The 17908-nt window shown below is 39.5% G+C and overlaps 2 protein-coding genes across 2 annotated transcripts in view; one reads left to right on the forward strand and one right to left on the reverse strand.

Annotated features, from left to right (window-relative positions):
* ATIC (5-aminoimidazole-4-carboxamide ribonucleotide formyltransferase/IMP cyclohydrolase) overlaps positions 1–7599 on the forward strand; it is a 33459-nt gene extending 25860 nt beyond the window's left edge. Inside the window, exons 13-16 of the mRNA XM_007187874.2 lie at positions 3228–3320; positions 4494–4676; positions 6887–7042; positions 7368–7599. Coding sequence (XP_007187936.2) covers positions 3228–3320; positions 4494–4676; positions 6887–7042; positions 7368–7487 — 552 coding nt within the window. The 3' untranslated portion in view covers positions 7488–7599. The remainder of the gene's footprint in view (positions 1–3227; positions 3321–4493; positions 4677–6886; positions 7043–7367) is intronic.
* A 9535-nt stretch (positions 7600–17134) lies between these two features.
* The window catches only part of FN1 (fibronectin 1), a 69665-nt gene continuing 68891 nt past the window's right edge, over positions 17135–17908 (reverse strand). The window contains exon 46 of the mRNA XM_057551357.1: positions 17135–17894. Within this exon, the coding sequence (XP_057407340.1) occupies positions 17823–17894 (72 nt within the window). The 3' untranslated portion in view covers positions 17135–17822. The remainder of the gene's footprint in view (positions 17895–17908) is intronic.

The raw sequence follows: 17908 nt of genomic DNA on the forward strand, positions 1-17908 counted from the left end.
TTTTCTCTTTACAGAGTTGACTTATGCGGGGCTTAGCTCATTTACCTCTTAGTTACTGCCTTGCAACTTGGAAAATGCCTTGAGGGGAAAAGCATAGTCACATTCATTTCTTCCTGCTTCCTTTATCTCTGGGGTCTTTGCCTCTTGCCTCTCAGTACTTGATATTTTATGAGCTCTGTGTTCAGTTTTTTTATTTGTTCTTAGAAAAGGATTAGTCTCTGAAGAAGTCATTTTGTAACAAGTGGACAAGGAGTTGGCTATTGTTTCTGGGTCTGAGTCCTGAGACTTTAAGTAGAATGCTGAAAGGCTTTAAAATCTTTATCAGGATGGTTCTGTTAATAAACATACAGTGATTAAGACATGATCTTTGTTGGTTTACTGGTTATTCTTTCATTTTTATCTTTGAAACTTAATGGTGCCCTGAAGTGAAGGAACATGTAGGACTCATATATAGAAAGATCTTTCAGTTCTTTGGAATCCACTCCTTTGGTCAAGGCCCTGAGGTACTGGGGTAGCAATGCTTTTAAGCAGCTCACAGTAAAATGAGGCTCTTTTTTTTTTTTTTTTAACTTTATTAACCTGGCTGGTTAATGTATTTTTTAAAATACCAAAAGGGTATTGAGCTAGAGGTACCCATGCTGACAACTGTGTCTACCTGTTGAGACTCTTACTTTTGTAAGTTTTCCTTGTAGTTTTATAGGTATTGGACTGATTACTTTAGTAGCACTTGATAGGTTTTGTGCCTCTGGCTGTGCTAGCTTGGATATTTTTACAAGGGTTTGATTTTAATCTTTTATCTACATTCTTTTGTACTTGTTCATATGTATTTTTAATGGAAATTTGGAGACCTAACTAAGGATGAGAATGATGGTATTATCCTCCTTTATATTCCCCTCCCTTCTTTTAAAACAGGTTTTTATTAATATTCCAGCCTCAGAATCATCAGGTTACACTATTAGGTCTAGAATGGTTTCAGCCGGAGAAGTGTAATGAGTGTGTGTTAAGTATTAACGAACATGCTTGAATTTTTCTCTCTTCTCCCATTTTTCTTGAATAATGCTTCAGTTTGTTTTAACTATATGTGCCATGTTTATTACACTGGATTCTCTCTCACTCCCACCCCTTGACGTGTCTCATAGTCCTTGATCCTAACTCGGGATACTAGGGTTATATTTGAAGGTAGGCAGCTAGGAAGGCTGGCTTTTGTTATTAATCTTTCTTAGAACCAAAGGAATAAAATGTATAGTTGGCAACTCAAAAGAGCAAATGCAGATAGACAAGGATATACTATCAATACATCAATAGCACGTTAGGATAATAAACTCTTAAAACATTCTAACAGTGGTTTTTAATTAAGCCTTTAATTTTGAGTTTAAAAAGTAAAAATTATAGATACACATGCAGTTTTAAGAGTTCCCATGTATCTTTTACTCCATTTCCTTCCCCTAATGGACAGTGTCTTGCAAAACTATTAATACGGCATCACAACCTTGATGACTGACATTGATGCAGTCAAGACACAGAACATACCCGTCCCTACAAGGAGGCTTCTGTTGCCTTTTATAGCCACACTCACTTCTCTCCTGCCTCTGCCTCCTCTGTAACCTCGGGCAACTACTCATCTGTTCCCCTTTCTGTAACTTTCATTCACTGTACATTCGTGAACAGGTTTTTGTATGAACATAGTTTTCATTTCTCTGTTCTAAAGGCCCAGGAGTGTATTTGCTGGCTGGCATCATAGTTGCATATTTAGTTTAAGAAACTGCCAAACTGTTTTCCAAAGAGGCTGTATCATTTTATATTTTACACCAGCAACGTATGCACGATCCCAGTTTCTCTGCATCTTTACCAGGTTTCGGTGTTGTCGCTTTCTTATTAGATAGGTGTGTAGCAATATCTCATAATTTTTTTTTAAAGTATTTTTTTAAATATTTTATTTATTTATTTATTTATTTATTTATTTATTTATGGCTGTGTTGGGTCTTCGTTTCTGTGCGAGGGCTTTCTCTAGTTGTGGCAAGTGGAGGCCATTCTTCATCGCGGTGCGCGGGCCTCTCACTATCACGGCCTCTCTTGTTGCGGAGCACAGGCTCCAGACACGCAGGCTCAGTAATTGTGGCTCACGGGCCCAGTCGCTCCGCGGCATGTGGGATCTTCCCAGACCAGGGCTCGAACCCATGTCCCCTGCATTGGCAGGCAGATTCTCAACCACTGCGCCACCAGGGAAGCCCAATATCTCATAATTTTAATTTGCATTCCCTAATGCCTAGTGATGGACATTTTTCATGTGTTTATTTGCCGTCTGTATATCCTTTTTCTTGAAATGTCTCTTCATGTCTTTTGCCCATTTTCTAATTATATTTTTATTCTTGTAGCTGAATTTTGAGAGGTCTTTATATATTGTGAATACTAGTTCTTTGTTGGATATGTGGTTTGCAAAATATTTTCTCATGGTCTGTAACTTGTCTTTTTATCCTCTTAATACAGGATCTTTTCTAAGAGCAGAAGCTTTAGTTTTGATGAAGTCTGACTTAACAGTTTTTCAGTTAGATAATTTATCAGTTAGCTGTGCTTATATCTTTTGTCCGCTTAGCATACCAACATAGATCATTATTCTTCTTTTCAATTTGTATTTGCTCTTTATATTAAAGATAGGGACATTTTTAGTTATAGTAGTTGTTTCATTCTGTTTGAACCGGTAGTACATAATACATTTTTGAATACTTTCTATGTAGAATATTCTAGGCAAACCAAAAAATGATCCTAATTTGGTTTTTCCTGAGCAGTCTTGGCTGTATGTGCATCAGTTATTTGTAGTGTCTGTGAAAATTACTCTCAGTGGTTTTTTTGAACATAAATTTTATCACATCTCCAGTTATTCGGTGCTACTGTGATAGAGAAAATACTGTTTGTCAGTTTTGGAGTGGTTATGGTATTTCATATCTAGTGTGATACGTAAAGAGGCTTAAGCCAAAGTTTGTTGCAAAATGGCATCAATTTGAGTTTGTGATGCATTAGGCGTCACACAGAGTTCCATGACAAATATGTTAAATATGATTCTTTCAGTAAAATATGATAGTGTCTCCTATGAACAGTTAATTTCACTCTCTTATTTGAGGGATAGAACTATATTATAGGTCTGTTATAAGGGACACATAAGATGCTAAAAGTTAAATGAAGGTTTAAAAAAAAAAAAAAGCCCCATTTACCATTCTGTGTTTTTTTAGTTGCCGGAATCTGCGCTCAGAGACCTCACTGTGGCCACCATTGCTGTCAAGTATACTCAGTCTAACTCCGTGTGCTATGCCAGGCATGGGCAGGTAACCAAGCTGTCAGACTCACCTTGGGAGGACTGTTGTTTTACAAGATTTTGTCCAAAATTCCATCTGTCTTGGGAACTAGACTGCTTGGAAAGGAAAATTTGCCAAGTTTTTCTCTTCCCGGTTTGTCAGTATTTACTCAGTAATGATTACAAAGTATCTTTGGAACTAAGTATTAAAATTGTTCTTATTGCTTCTTGCCTGGAATGAGTTGGCACGTTTTGGGTTAGGGGACAATGGCTGCTAGGGAACTAGTTCTTTTGCTCCCCTTGTCCCTATCAGTAGCATTTCCAGTGAAGAGGGAGTAGAACATACTGCCACCCACTAGCCCATCGTTTTGCAGCATAAAGGGTATCTTTATTTATACTTCTAACGTCATTTTACCAAAAATCTGTAGACTAAGAGTTAACATGATGAAAAACCTGGTTTACTGAGGCATAATTTATATACAGTGAAATTCACCCTTTTTAAGTGTAGAGTTTGACCAGTTTGCACAGATTATATAGTTGTTTGACCATGACCACTACCACAGTCAAAATATTGACCATCTCTTACTATCTGATGTTAAGCTAGGTATTTAACTTTTCCTAGTTAAAAGCCATAGGATGCAGGACTGAGCTGGCTCGTCCCTGGGCCTCTCCTAGCTCCAGGGTAAACCTGGTTTTGCTGTGGCTTTAGCACTGTTTCTTCTCATAGTGTCTTGAGCTCCTCTCTAGCCATTTGTTAAATTATTTGGCCCATAAGTGGGAGGGGAGGATGGATATTAATTGGCATGTGACCTGGAAGACCCTTTCAAATTCGGAATTTAGGTGATTGCCTACTGTTGCAAGATTGCTAATCTGTAATACCAAAAACCTGGGAGACTGTGGCTACTTGTCTAATAAGTTCCAGCAAGACCACGCTTCACTACTGATGTCCAGGAGCTCTAGAAACTTCCAGATATTAATTAATAGCCATACCTCAGATTTCACTGAAGAGGTAAAACATATAAATAATAGTTAAAACATGTTACACTTAACCTTTTAATTACTTAAAAATTATTTGTATTTCTCTTATTTCAGCCTGATTTTCTTTTCCCCCCACAAAATTGATGGATTTGGGGGAATATGCACAAAAGAGCCATTGGGAAGCGTGTTGTTATTCATTTTAACGTCCATGTTCTTCATTCTTCAGGTTATTGGCATTGGAGCTGGACAGCAGTCTCGGATACACTGCACACGCCTTGCAGGGGATAAGGCAAACTATTGGTGGCTTAGACATCACCCACAAGTGCTTTCTATGAAGTTTAAAACTGGAGTGAAGAGAGCAGAAATCTCCAACGCCATCGATCAATATGTTACTGGAACCATCGGAGAGGTAAAAGGGCTGTCGTTGAGTGTGGGTGGAGTGTATTAGTATCTTTACCCTTTTCTGTGTAACAGACTATCTTCATTACTACAAAGAGAAAAGATACTTTTCTTGAAGTTCTGTATTATCTAAATTTACTAATCTAAACTTCTTCTGTCTCATTTACCTTTCTTTGGCGTTCTTTATCCCTTTCTGACACTACAGATCATCTGTCTTTTTAGATTATAACCACTGGTTTAGTTTTGTATGTTTGTACCTCCCCTGTTGATTATAAGCTTTTTTTTTTCCCATAAATGTATTTATTCATTTTTGGCTGCGTTGGGTCTTCGTTGCTGCTTGTGGGCTTTTTCTAGTTGTGGCAGGCAGGGGCTGCTCTTCGTTGAGGTACGCAGGCTTCTCATTGCAGTGGCTTCTCTTGTTGCAGTGCGTGGGCTCTAGGTGCACAGGCTTCAGTAGTTGTAGCACGCGGGCTCACTAGTTGTGGTGCACGGGCTTAGTTGCTCCGCGGCATGTGGGATCTTCCCGGACCAGGGCTCGAACCCATGTCCCCTGCATTGGCAGGCGGATTCTTAACCACTGCCCCACCAGGGAAGTCCCTATAAGCTTTTCTTTTTTTTTTTTAAAGATTTATTTGTTTGTTTGTTTATTTATTTATTTATTTGGCTGTGTCGGGTCTTAGTTGCAGCATGCAGGCTTCTCTGTAGCTGTGGCGCGCGGGCTCTAGAGTGTGCAGGCTCAGTAGTTGTGGCTTGCGAGCTTAGTTGCCCTGTGGCATGTGGGTTCTTAGTTCCCTGACCAGGGATCGAACCCACGTCCCCTGCATTGGAAGGCGGATTCTTAACCACTGGACCACGAGGGAAGTCTGTGATTATAAGTTTTGATGGCAGGAGTTGTTTTTCACCCATCTTGGGTGTCTGTCACAGTGCCAGTCATGATGCTTACTACGTGATAGGTGTGTATTTAACATTGCATACAAATTACTTGATAGCAGGTAACAAATGTCCCTCTACGTTTTCTACAAGCTCCATTAACAACTCAGTGTACTTGTGTTATATTTCATGTTCTTTAATGTTTTCTACTTTGAAGCAGGTATATGGGAGCATTAAAATTGCAAGTATTAGGTAGCCTGCTAAAAGAATAGGATTTAGCCCAGTTTCTGGAAATAGAAATGCTTAACAGGTACTGGATGCAAAACACAAAGAGAAGCTTGGTAATCAAAAACTCAGTGGTCTTCTGAGGGGGCGAGTCAACTCCACTGGGTTGTCCATTCAGGGATAGGAATCCATGACAAGATCAACAGGTGTCGTTGGAGAGTGTGCTTTGTAACCAAGAAATGCTTCAAACAGCTTTTTTTTTTTCTAATTTATTTATTTATTTTTGGCTGTGTTGGGTCTTAGTTTCTGTGCGAGGGCTTTCTCCAGTTGCGGCGAGTGGGGGCCACTCTTCATCGCGGTGCGTGGGCCTCTCACTGTCGCGGCCTCTCCCGTTGCAGAGCACAGGCTCCAGACGCGCAGGCTCAGCAGTTGTGGCTCACGGGCTTAGTTGCTCCGCGGCATGTGGGATCGTCCCAGACCAGAGCTCGAACCCGTGTCCCCTGGATTGGCAGGCAGATTCTCAACCACTGCGCCACCAGGGAAGCCCCAACAGCTTTTTAAAAAAATTACTTTAATATTTGCTTTTTCTGCTTGATATTACACAACAAATTGTGCTGTAAGTCCTGGAAGAGAACTTATATATGTGAATAAGAATAAAAGTATATTGTTTAAGCCTTTTGGCTTAAACCCCAAATAGAAGTACTTTTTAAAAATGAATACTGTTGAGTCATGTTCTGGTTGGTCTATTAGACTGACTCTGTACTTAAGACTAATTATTGTAGAAATGTGCTTCTATAAATTATCTGTTTCCTTGCTTGCTTTGATACAGGGATATAAAGCAGTAGGTTTAACTTAGAGATTAAAGAACAAAATATATTTGGAATAAACTGGCTTATAAATGGTACAGTCTTTATTTGGTACACTTAAGATTAATTTTCTTCCTTAATGAAATGTTATACAGCATCAAAAAAAGGTTCTAGAAATATGGACTTGGATATAAATGAGTCATTATTTATAATTAAGTCCTAGGAAAAATGCCCAAGTGTTTTTCTGGCATTCTGATTTGTATCAGATAGTACTGAAGATGGTGTAAAACCTGTCTTTCCCCTCTGCCCCCACTCATAGGGTGAAGATTTAATCAAGTGGAAGGCACTGTTTGAGCAGGTCCCCGAGTTATTAACCGAGGCAGAGAAGAAGGAATGGGTTGACAAACTTAGTGAAGTTTCCATCAGCTCTGATGCCTTCTTTCCTTTCCGGGACAATGTAGACAGAGCTAAAAGGGTAAGTATGGGATTGGTGTGTGTATGGATTTGGTCATTATGCAGCAACCATTTCAGAGATGCTGCTTCTGATCTTTCAGTTCTATGAGTTATATTATATAGCCAGGCTATGATGATGTGATATATCAGTAACATCTAGAGTATTGTTTTGACTTCTCCTTTTGTTGTGTGGACAACCCAAATCCCGTTATTTTGCCTCTTGACCAAATCAGTCTACAGTGTGAATCGTTGTTAGCTTGCACTTGTTATTGGGTGTGAGGGGTTGATTCTGGACGTGTTTTGGCATGAGGCTGTGTTTTGAGAGTCCGTCTCTGTCTCCCCCTCAGAGTGGCGTGGCCTACATCGCTGCCCCTTCCGGTTCCACTGCTGACAAAGTTGTGATCGAGGCTTGCGATGAGCTGGGAATAATCCTCGCTCACACGAATCTCCGGCTCTTCCATCACTGACTTCTTCACACATTACTTTATACCCCGCCTATGTGTAGGTGAAAAATCACATATGGAATTTTGAAAATAACCTTTTTAAAAAAATAAAGTGTTAAATTTTAATAATCTTGGAGCCATAGTGTCTGGCAGTTGTATTTAATTTGTCTTAGTTGTAGGCTCTTTAGTTTGACAAACATTACACATGGTTCTCTGTAAGAAATACAGGAGCATCCCTGCCTCCTGGGGCTCAGCTCATCCCAAAATGTTACCTGTGTGAGCATCTGAAAATCGTTAGGTAAGCCAAAGAAACGAGCAGCCCCCGTAGCAGATGGCACAGGCATCTTAACGTCCCACTAGTTTACTCATAGGGGATTCTGCTCATGAGTTTCCTCTAATCATAGTTCTAAAGAGTGTGGTTGACTGCCTTCTGAACAAACAGCAGATTGTAAGCCGTGGACTAGAAACTGAGGGGAGATTAAAGCTTCTGTTGGCCCGACATTAGGACACTGCCAGTACTTACTCTTCCCTCTGTTAAGTGAAATGTTTCCCATAATTTAAACCAGTCCTTGATGTCCCCTCTGGAGCTACCTAAAAAATGTATTCAATGTTTGGTGCCCAGAAATGGACCCGGTATTCTCCCAGGTTTACTACCAGAAGTAGGGCACAGTGGATGGCAATGCCTTCCTGCATCCAGACATAATTGTGCGTGTATGTGCCCTGCCCATGTGGTCCTGATTGTGCACATATTACACCGAAGGCCAACTGAAACCTTTTGTCATCTTTCACCTTAAAAGTTGAGTCCTGCCCTCTTCCCATGTCCTTAACCCACTTTCCCTGAATTAAAAGATTTCTGACGGGTTTTTTTAAGGTTATCCTTCTAGTCATTAATATATTGACTAATCTTCTGGCCCTTGTATAGTTAGTACCCTCCCACACTGAAAACAAGGCTGACTTGTGTGCCCAATAAAATACTGTAGGAAAAATGTGTGACTGCTGAGGCTAGGCTGTAAAAGGCATTACAACTTCAGCCTTAGTTTCTTGGAGTTAGCCAGTGCCACGCTGTAGGTACCTTTAAGCAGCCCTGCTGAAAGAGAAACCATCTTACCAACACTACCTGCCCACCATGTGTGAGACCTGTCTTGGAAGTGGAGCTCCAGTCTCAGGCGACATCTTGCTGCCACCTCTTGAGAGACCTGAGCCAGAACTGCTCAAAGGAGCTTCTCATGAATTCCTGGTACACAGAAACAGATTATGTATTGCTTTAAGCCATAAAGTTCTGGGGTGCTTTGTTAGGTAGCAATAAACAGCTGATACATATTTTGGCTTATAACTTGTTAAGTGTGCATTCTATCTCCCCTTGACCAAAGGTTAACACTGAGGGTATAATTATTGGAAGAATTGTTTCTCCATTTAACACTCTACGGTTTGAACTCGTTTACATAAATATTTTAAATGGTACTACAAACTATCTCAATTAGATATAAATACTTTTGTCCAGATTTATCAAATTAATTCATTCTCTAATCACTGTTTTACATTTGCAGAAAAGAGGACTGTGTGAGAGCTGAAATTCCACCCACCATTACTGCCCAGATATGCAGGCACAGTATTAATCTTTAAAGACTCAAAATGCTTTTTTCTAAAAATATTTTTAAAATTTATTTATTTTATTTATTTATTTTTGGCTGCATTGGGTCCTGGTTGCTGCGTGCGGGCCTTCTCTAGCTGTGGCGAGCGGGGGCTACTCTTTGTTGCAGTGCACGGGCTTCTCGTTGCGGTGACTTGTCTTGTTGCAGAGCACGGGCTCTACGCCCGTGGGCTTCGGTAGTTGTGGCTCACGGGCTCAGTAGTTGTGACTCGCAGGCTCTAGAGTGCAGGCTCAGTAGTTGTGGTGCATGGGCTCAGTAGTTGTGACTTGCAGGCTCTAGAGTGCAGGCTCAGTAGTTGTGGTGCATGGGCTCAGTAGTTGTGGCTTGCAGGCTGTAGAGCACAGGCTCAGTAGTTGTGGCACATGGGCTTAGTTGCCCCATAACATGTGGGATCTTCCCAGACCAGGTCTCGAACCCATGTCCCCTGCATTGGCAGGTGGATCCTTAACCACTGTGCCACCAGGGAATCCCCTCAAAATGCTCTTTAGAGTATTTCCTTTTAATACTTTCTTAGGTAATTTTTAAATTTTGGACCTCAGACATAAAGAATTGGAATAATCATAATCTGTAGTTCATGACAGACTGGTCTATGTGTATATGTTTAGTAATGTAATAGTAATGTGACCTCATCTCCCAAAACAGAAGCTAGAATCTGAGCAGTAACTTATTCTAAACATTTGGTGCCCCCAACTTCCCTACCCCATCCCATCTCAGGGTCTCCTCCAAGAAAATCTCATCCTGTATCCCATCTTCATCTTTGCGTCTTTATGCATCTAAAAACTAGAGACCTTCGCTTACCTATCCAAAGATTGTGAAGATTTTTCTCTTATGTTTTCCTTTAGGCAATTATAGTTTTCACTTTTACAGTTAGGTCTTGTTATCTAATATCCAGTGTTAAAGTGATGCATGGGTCAAGTTTCATTTCTTTCCATACATTTATCCAGTTGTTCTAGCATCGTTTGTTGAGACAACTCTTCCTGTTGAATTGCCTTGTTGCCTCAACCATATTTGTGTGTCATTTCTGGGCTCTTTTCTGTTCTACTGTTATGTTTGTCCTAATACCAACACCACACTGTCTTGATTATTGTAGCTTAATAGTAAATTTTGAAATTGGGTAGTGTGAGTCCTTCATAATAGTCTTTTTAAAGATTTCTTGGCTATTCCAGGTCCTTGGCATTTCCATGTAAATTTTAGAATCAACTAGTCCATTTTTACAAAAAAAGCCTCTTGAGATTTTAATTGGAATTGCATTGACTCTGTAGATCAGTTTGTGGAGAATTGATGTTGATCCCCTTTGAAGGTTGATCCCTCTGGTTTTCACCAGCTTTTGGTTGCCTTCCAGGGGCTTTAAATAGATTTTTTAATATTTTTGTCAAGTGTTCATAATTATCTGCAGGGGTATTAGTCCAATATAATCTACTCTGCCATTAAGAGAATAAAAAAACACCAATAAATATCATAGGATGTTTTCTAATAATTGCTTTAGTTTCTTAAATAATTTTTTTATTTCTAAGTCAGTTCTAGCAAGGTATATTTTTCCCCCTAGGATTTGACCATTTTTTCTAAGTTTTCAAAATTGTAAGTATGTAGTTATAAGTAGTTTTCTCAATTTTTAAAAGGTCTTTATTATGGATATTTTGGTATAAACACAAAAAAAGTAAAATTCTATGTATCTATCATCCAACTATAATACCTTATGACTACTTTAGTTTTATCTGTTTCTCCATTTCTCATGCCTTAACACAGATTATTTTGAAGCAAAGTCTATAGATATTTCATCTGTAAATATTTCAATCAGTTAATCTAAAAGTAACTTAAAAAATAATTTTTTAAATGAATATTCTTACACTTTAAAATGCATGACTACATCTGTCAACTGAAAGGGCCAAGAAGTGTGACACCCCAGTGGCAATGAGCATACCTAATGCTAAGATCTTGGTTTCTAATACCGTTATCTAATGAAAGGATCCAGGACTCCTTGGAGAAATGGCTTACTCTAGACTGAGCAGAAAACCCATAACAAAACATCTGGATCAGTAAAGAGTGAGTTGAATTGGGGGAGCGTCTGGGGCCCAGGAAGAAAAGCATGAACCCTCACTCATTTGTAAATAGTCCACCAAGGGCACCCTGAACCCATCCTGTTGCCTCCAGAGGCACCTTCTTTCTGAAGCCCAGTCCCTTGTCCCTTCCTGAGAGCACAAGTCCCTGCAGGTCTTTAAGCTCCTAGTGCCTTCCATTCTTGGACACTCTTAAAGCTCACTTTTGCTAAACACTGTGACAGGCACGAATTTACTTTAAAAAATAAATTGTAAAAAACCATGCCTACGGAAAGTGCTTAAAGCACCTACAGCTTGAAGAATCTTTTTTTTTTTGTCCGTGCCACACGGCTTGCCAGATATTAGTTCCCTGACCAGGGACTGAACCCAGCTCTCGATAGTGAAAGCACCGAGTCCTAACCACTGGACAACGAGGGAATTCCCAAGAATCATTTTTAAATAAACATATATCACCACCAACCAGGTAAAGAAAAAGGATTTTGCCAGCAGCTACCCTGCCATGTCCCCCCATACCTGTTCTTGATTATGGCCCCCTCTTTCCTTCTAGGAAACCACGTTTGGGCCGTTTATGATCATCTCTCCCTTGTTTTGCCACTCACCAGTTTGGTGATCTTGGGCACATGCCTTAACCTCTTGGAATTTGTTTTCTCATCTATAAAATGGAGATGCATTTGCTCCCAAGGAGGCTGAATAGCTCCTGGTTAAAAGCACACAACCCAGGGCCAGTTTGTCAGGTTCAAGTTCCAGCTCTGCTACTAACAAACTGTGTGATGGTAGGTGATTCACTTAGCCTTTCCTCACTTTCTACTTATAAAACGATGTTGTAGTACCTACCTCTTCGGGTTGCTCTGAGGAGTAAATGAAACAAAATATTTAACACCACCTCAGACATGATAAATACTGCTCATTAAAAAAAAAAAGCTAGTTATTTTATTTTCTTAATGCTTTTGTGTATATGGGGCATGGAAGGTAGTGGAAGATGATACTAATGTGTGGAAGTTGGATTTTGCCTCAGTTTTTGAATAGGTAGCCAGAAAGTTTGAGTTCCTTCAATCTTTTTTTTTTTTTTTTTTTAATTATTTGGGCTGTGCCGGGTCTTAGTTGAGGCATGCATGCGGGATCTGGTTCCCCGATGAGGGATCAAACCCAGGCCCCCAGGCCCCCTGCATCGAGAGCTCGCGGTCTTACCCACTGGACCACCAGGGAAGTCTCTCTTCAATCTTTCATCTACTCTGTTTTCCCAAACCGCTTCTTACTGCTACCGAATTGGTCAACTAGACCCGTACCAGGGTCCTAGCCCGGGCCGGGACCCCTTGTCTCGGCCAGGGAGGTTCTTTTTCCTATTTTTTTCCATTTTTGCCAATAGCAAAACCGATGCTGAGACTGGAACAGCACAAACTTTATTTAATGGTCAAAGAATGGAGAAGCAGGAACCTAGTTCACAAATCAACTTCTTCCTAACCCAATTAGAGCAGAGACACCAAATATATAGGAGGGTCAAGGTAAAAGGGAGGGAATTGGAAAGAGGGGAAGGAATATCCACAAGTTATCCGAGAACAGGGGTGGGTTTGTACCTGGAGACTGATGTGACACTCCTTTTCAGTCTTTGTATGGGCTTTCACAGTTGCTGTGGTGCTGGTGGGTGTGTCAGTTAGCACGCTAATGTATTACAACGAGCATAGAATGAGGCTCAAAGTGTACTGGAAGTCAAGTCTTCCGCCATCTTGAGTCTAGTTGATTCTAACCAGTTCTTGTTTTTTTCTCTTTGCAGTTTCCTCCTGAAACTTAGAGTAACTGGTTTCCGTTCAAGGGAGGGGCAGGGGTGTGATTCTGGGGCAACAGCCTTGAAAACATTACCAGTAAGCAAAAGGATATTGAGGTTTTCTGTAACTAAAGTGCCATGTTTTTCAGTTGAAATAAAATACACATATAAAATGCAAGTCAGTGATTTTTTAGTATATTCACAAAGTTGTAGAGCCGTCACCACTGTTTAGTTCCAGAACATTTCCATCACCCCAAAAAGAAGCCACATTCTGATTAGCAGTTATTCTCTATTCTTCTCTCCCTCTGGTAACCATTAACCTACTTTCTGTCTCTATTAGTTTGCCTATTCTGGACATTGTGTATAAATGGAACCATACATTATGTGACCTTTTGTGCCTGACTTCTTTCACTTAGTGTGTTTTCAGGGTTCATGGTGTAGCATGTATGAATACTTCATTTCTTTTTATGATCAAATAATATTCCATTGTATGAACAGACCACGTGTTTTATTCGTTCATCAGTTGATGGACATTTGGGTTGTTTCCACTTTTTGGCTGTTAACGAAAAATGGTGCTGTGAACATTTATGTACAAATTTTTATGTGAACATATGTTTTCAGTTCTCTTGGGTATATACCTAGGAGTGGAATTGCTGGGTCATATGGTAACTCAATGGTTAGCTTTTTGAGGAACCAGCAAACTGTTTTCCACAGCAGCTGCACTATTTTACTTTTCCACCAGCAGTGTATGAAAGGCTTCCAGTTTCTCCACCAAAGTGGCATGTTCGGCGCTTGACTCGGCATCTTACAACTAATGCTGAATTTTACGGATCAGCAGGTTTCACTGTACAGTCCTGACCGGCAGTCTCCTGGCAGAGGCAGTGTTTCCTTCTGGAACGAAATGGTGGTTTCCGAGGTGCCGCGATGCAGAGAGCTCCCTGGGAGCATCCTTGGCCTGCAGTGTATTTTCCGTAAGGGCAGGTCTGCTGGGACGGGCTGCCTGCAGGATGGGTGATTCCAGCCCTAGCCAGCACTGGGTGCTGACAATCACCCCTTGCTGGCCACCTCCAAGCAAAGCTAATAACTTCAAGCCTCTGGAGGCTCCACACAAGAGCCATTAATAGGATAAATTTGGCTCCTCAGATTGTTAGAACTTTTACGTCTCTAAAGAGGAATTCAAGGAAATGTAAAACATGCTTTAATATCTCATACCTAACTCTACTGAGGAATGTTAAAAAAGGAATTTCCCGTTTGGGGCTTTCAGCTGAAACATCATTTCTCTTGCTCTTTTATTACTTACAGTATTTTCTTCTCTTCCATTGTAATTTATATAGATTTTTGTTTGCAATTCAAATTGAATCTCTTTTATTTTAATGAGAATATGAAATGGGATGATGTGGCAATGATAATAACTTGCATCTCAAATATGACTGCCATATATACTCTTTAAAAATAACTTCCTTAGTCTGAAAAATCCAGGGCAGGGCAAGGTGCTGCCCTGCTTTGTGCTGCGTCTGCTTTATCAGCCTTTGTGGTAATCTTTAAATGTCCCCAAACATGAGAAGTCCCAAGAGTGATCTTTTTTTTAGTGGTTGAAATGTATCTCCTGAAAATGGGATTTTTTAATTGGAGGCTGCCACTTTCCCTGTCGCAGTAATGGGAACTTACTGAATAGGAAGCAAATTCAGCACTTAAATATGCTGATGTGTGTTTCTTAATCACTTTAATGAGTTTCATACAACTAGAAATGGAATAGAATTTTCAATGGAACTATAATTAAATGGAAAAGTCATTTCCTATACTTGTAATTTCCACCTGAGCATTTCTTTATTCACCTCCGCAGAATGTGTGCCTTACAGGCTTATAGTGATGTTATACTGACTAACTTGCATAATTCACTCTGGTCATTAGAGCTGAAAACAACAAAAATACTCAACAATAAATTTTATTACAAATCACGTCCAGCAAAACAAGGTATAGCTTCAAAATTATGATTTTTCTTTTTAAACTCATATATTTACTACTTTTATCTGACTTTGCTTGAATTGCCAGTTTCTTGCCTGAATCCAGATTGGTCTTTTAATTATGCCTTTTCAGTCTGGCCTGCTTAAGACAATTCTCAGGAACAACAGTAACATGAGTCAGTAAAAACTGTAAAAGATCTTTGGAAATCCTTGTGTTTAAATGATTTTGCTGAGAAATAGTGAAAAAGAAAGCTTTACCGTTTTGCCTTGTGATGCCAAAACATAAAAGACCATTGAAATTTAATTTGTTCTGATTATCTAAATGTAGTTACTGACTCACTATTGAGTTTCATTTGTAAGTTTAATATATTGCTTTTGAGAATCTAGCAGACATTCTGGAAAAAGTGGTACTTTTTAAAATCTTAAATGTGGAACTTGCAGATTTTACATTGCAGTGTGCAAGGTTTTGATGGGCTCACTATCCATTTAATTAATATAGGCCAACTGGATTTACTTAAACTCATGTTGGGGAAAATAGTTTTAAGTTTGTCTCTAGATAAGTGGTTTGAAGCAAAGTCAGTCTCAACCCAAAGGTGTTCTTTCATTGTGTTTTTAAATGTGAAGACCTTTCAATAGGATGGAGCTGAGGTGCAGACTTTCACAAGTGCAGTACCTGGGCTTCCTCTTCACATTAAGGATGGAGGCAGGAGCCCGCTTTCTCTTTGGTGTGTGTCTACAGTGGGGCTTCCCCTTACACCGTGTGTGAATTTGTATTGGGTTGTATTCTCTCTCCATGAACAATGATGACCCACGTATGTGGAACAGTCATTTAATATCATCATGATCTGTTCTTCCTGTGATTTTTCCTTTTTTTCACATGTACAGAGCAGCTCTCTTGGTAACTACTGGCTTGACAAAGCTGAAAGTTTAGTGATGTTAACAGAAGTCTGGGGTGTGAGTCTGTTTCCTGCTAGGGAAAACTCATTTGAGCTGGAGTCCTGTAAAATTAGACTGTGGAACCTCTCCCGGGGTGGGATAGGGAGGGTGGGAGGGAGACGCAAGAGCAAGGGGATATGGGGATATATGTATATGTATGGCCGATTCACTTTGTTTTACAGCAGAAACTAATACATCATTGTAGAGCAATTATACTCCAATAAAGATGTTAAAAAAAAAAACACCTCTCCCTAATGAGATGCTAAATGGCAAGGAATTTTATAAACTAAATCCATTCCAACATGAGTTTTGTTTTTTGTTTTTTTAATAACACAAATGAACCCTGAGGAAATCTCTTTCTGTATTTAGTCTTAATATTTATTGCCAGGTATTTATTGAAATATTTTGTTACAGTGGTGTATAAAAAAGTGTTTTCCGTGTCTTGTATATTATGAATTACTAATCTTTTACTAATTAATAATTGACTATTTCCAGTGCCGCTATTTTACTATTTTGGATGCCAGATTTAATCCCAAAGTTTTAGATTTGTTGGTTCCCCGAAGTTAAATTGAAAAAAAAAGGCCTTTGTAGACCAGGACTACACACACTTTATTCGTCTGGGGCAGTCCAGGGTCAGCTGGCATTTTAACAAGTTGGATAGACGTTATTATACCACAGCGTTTCCTTAAGACAGAACCCCTCTATGCCATGCGATTTAAGTAGTTTTTTGGTGGTTTTTTGTTTTGTTTTGTTTGGCTTTACTGTGCGGTATGCAGGATCTTAGTTCCCCGACCAGGGATCAAACCCGCTCCCCCTGAAGTGGAAGCAAGGAGTCCTAACCACTGGACCACCAGAGAATTCCTGATTTAAGTAGTTTTAACATCTCAGTCATCTTTTTATTTTCCTTGCAGGTAATCTCTTTGAATAGATGTTTATTTAATGAAGGACGGAAAGGAAGTGGGAGGGAGGAAGGAATTATAATGGTTAGAAAAGAACAATGAAAAGGTTGTTTCGGTTATACTTCTGAAGAGCTAGCTAGCAAGTTAAGTATTTGAATCCACCTAAATCTGGTAAAGTGGAAAATATAAAGTTATCTCCATTACTGAAGAGATAAAATGACAAGACTGAATCTGGGTTTTGGGAATGACAGACATAGAAAAGCCTGTACATAAATCACCAAAATTTAGAGAGCCGTGCCCATCATGGGTTTTCAAATGTTTGCTGAATAGCAAAGAAAAAAACATTCAGGAAGATTCTTATTCCCCCCCAAATTTCTGTATGTAAAAAAGAAGCCATGATGTTCAAGTTGTGGAATGTAAATCTTTTATTAAACAGTTGTCTTTCCACAGTAGTAAAGCTTTGGCATGTACAGTATAAAAAATAATCACCAACCATAATTAGACCAAATTCCTCTTATTAACTGCATACTAAGTGTCTTCAATACAATTTTTTCCATATAAAAATACAGGGAAAAATTGATAAATAACAGGTAAGAGAAAGATTTCTAGGCAATTACTAGAATCATTTGGAACTAGTGAGTACTGTAGATATTTCAAATATCACAGTAACAAGGACATGCCGTTCCTACAATATTGTGGGCCAGATAGTTAAGTGGAAGCAGAAGTGTTTGGGTAACTTTCCTGTTGAAAATTTTGGTAATATCATTTTCAAGACATTTTGTATCTTGGTTGGTGCATGTGCTTCCCTATTGATGCCAATCCAAATCACAAGTTAGAATCATTTCATTTAAAATACTGAGCAGTATTGAATACTTTGGAGAACTGGCAGCATACTGCCCCATTTATGAGAAAAGTCTAAAAACACTCCCAGGGTGATGCTTGGAGAAGCTGTGAATTGAGCTGAAGCTGGAGAAGTTACTCCAGAGCAGAGGATAAGAAAGAAACAAACTAAGCTGGGATCTGCTAACATCACTCCAGTTTGGATGGACCTTGACAGAGATCCGTGCTTGTTTCTCTGGGTTGGAAATATTACTCTCGGGAATCTTCTCTGTCAGCCTGTACATCTAAAGGCATGAAGCACTCAATTGGGCAGTTGACATTCTGTTAAAAAAGAA

This window comes from Balaenoptera acutorostrata, chromosome 8, assembly GCF_949987535.1.
Source record: "Balaenoptera acutorostrata chromosome 8, mBalAcu1.1, whole genome shotgun sequence".
In the NCBI taxonomy this organism is placed as follows: Eukaryota; Metazoa; Chordata; class Mammalia; order Artiodactyla; family Balaenopteridae; genus Balaenoptera; species Balaenoptera acutorostrata.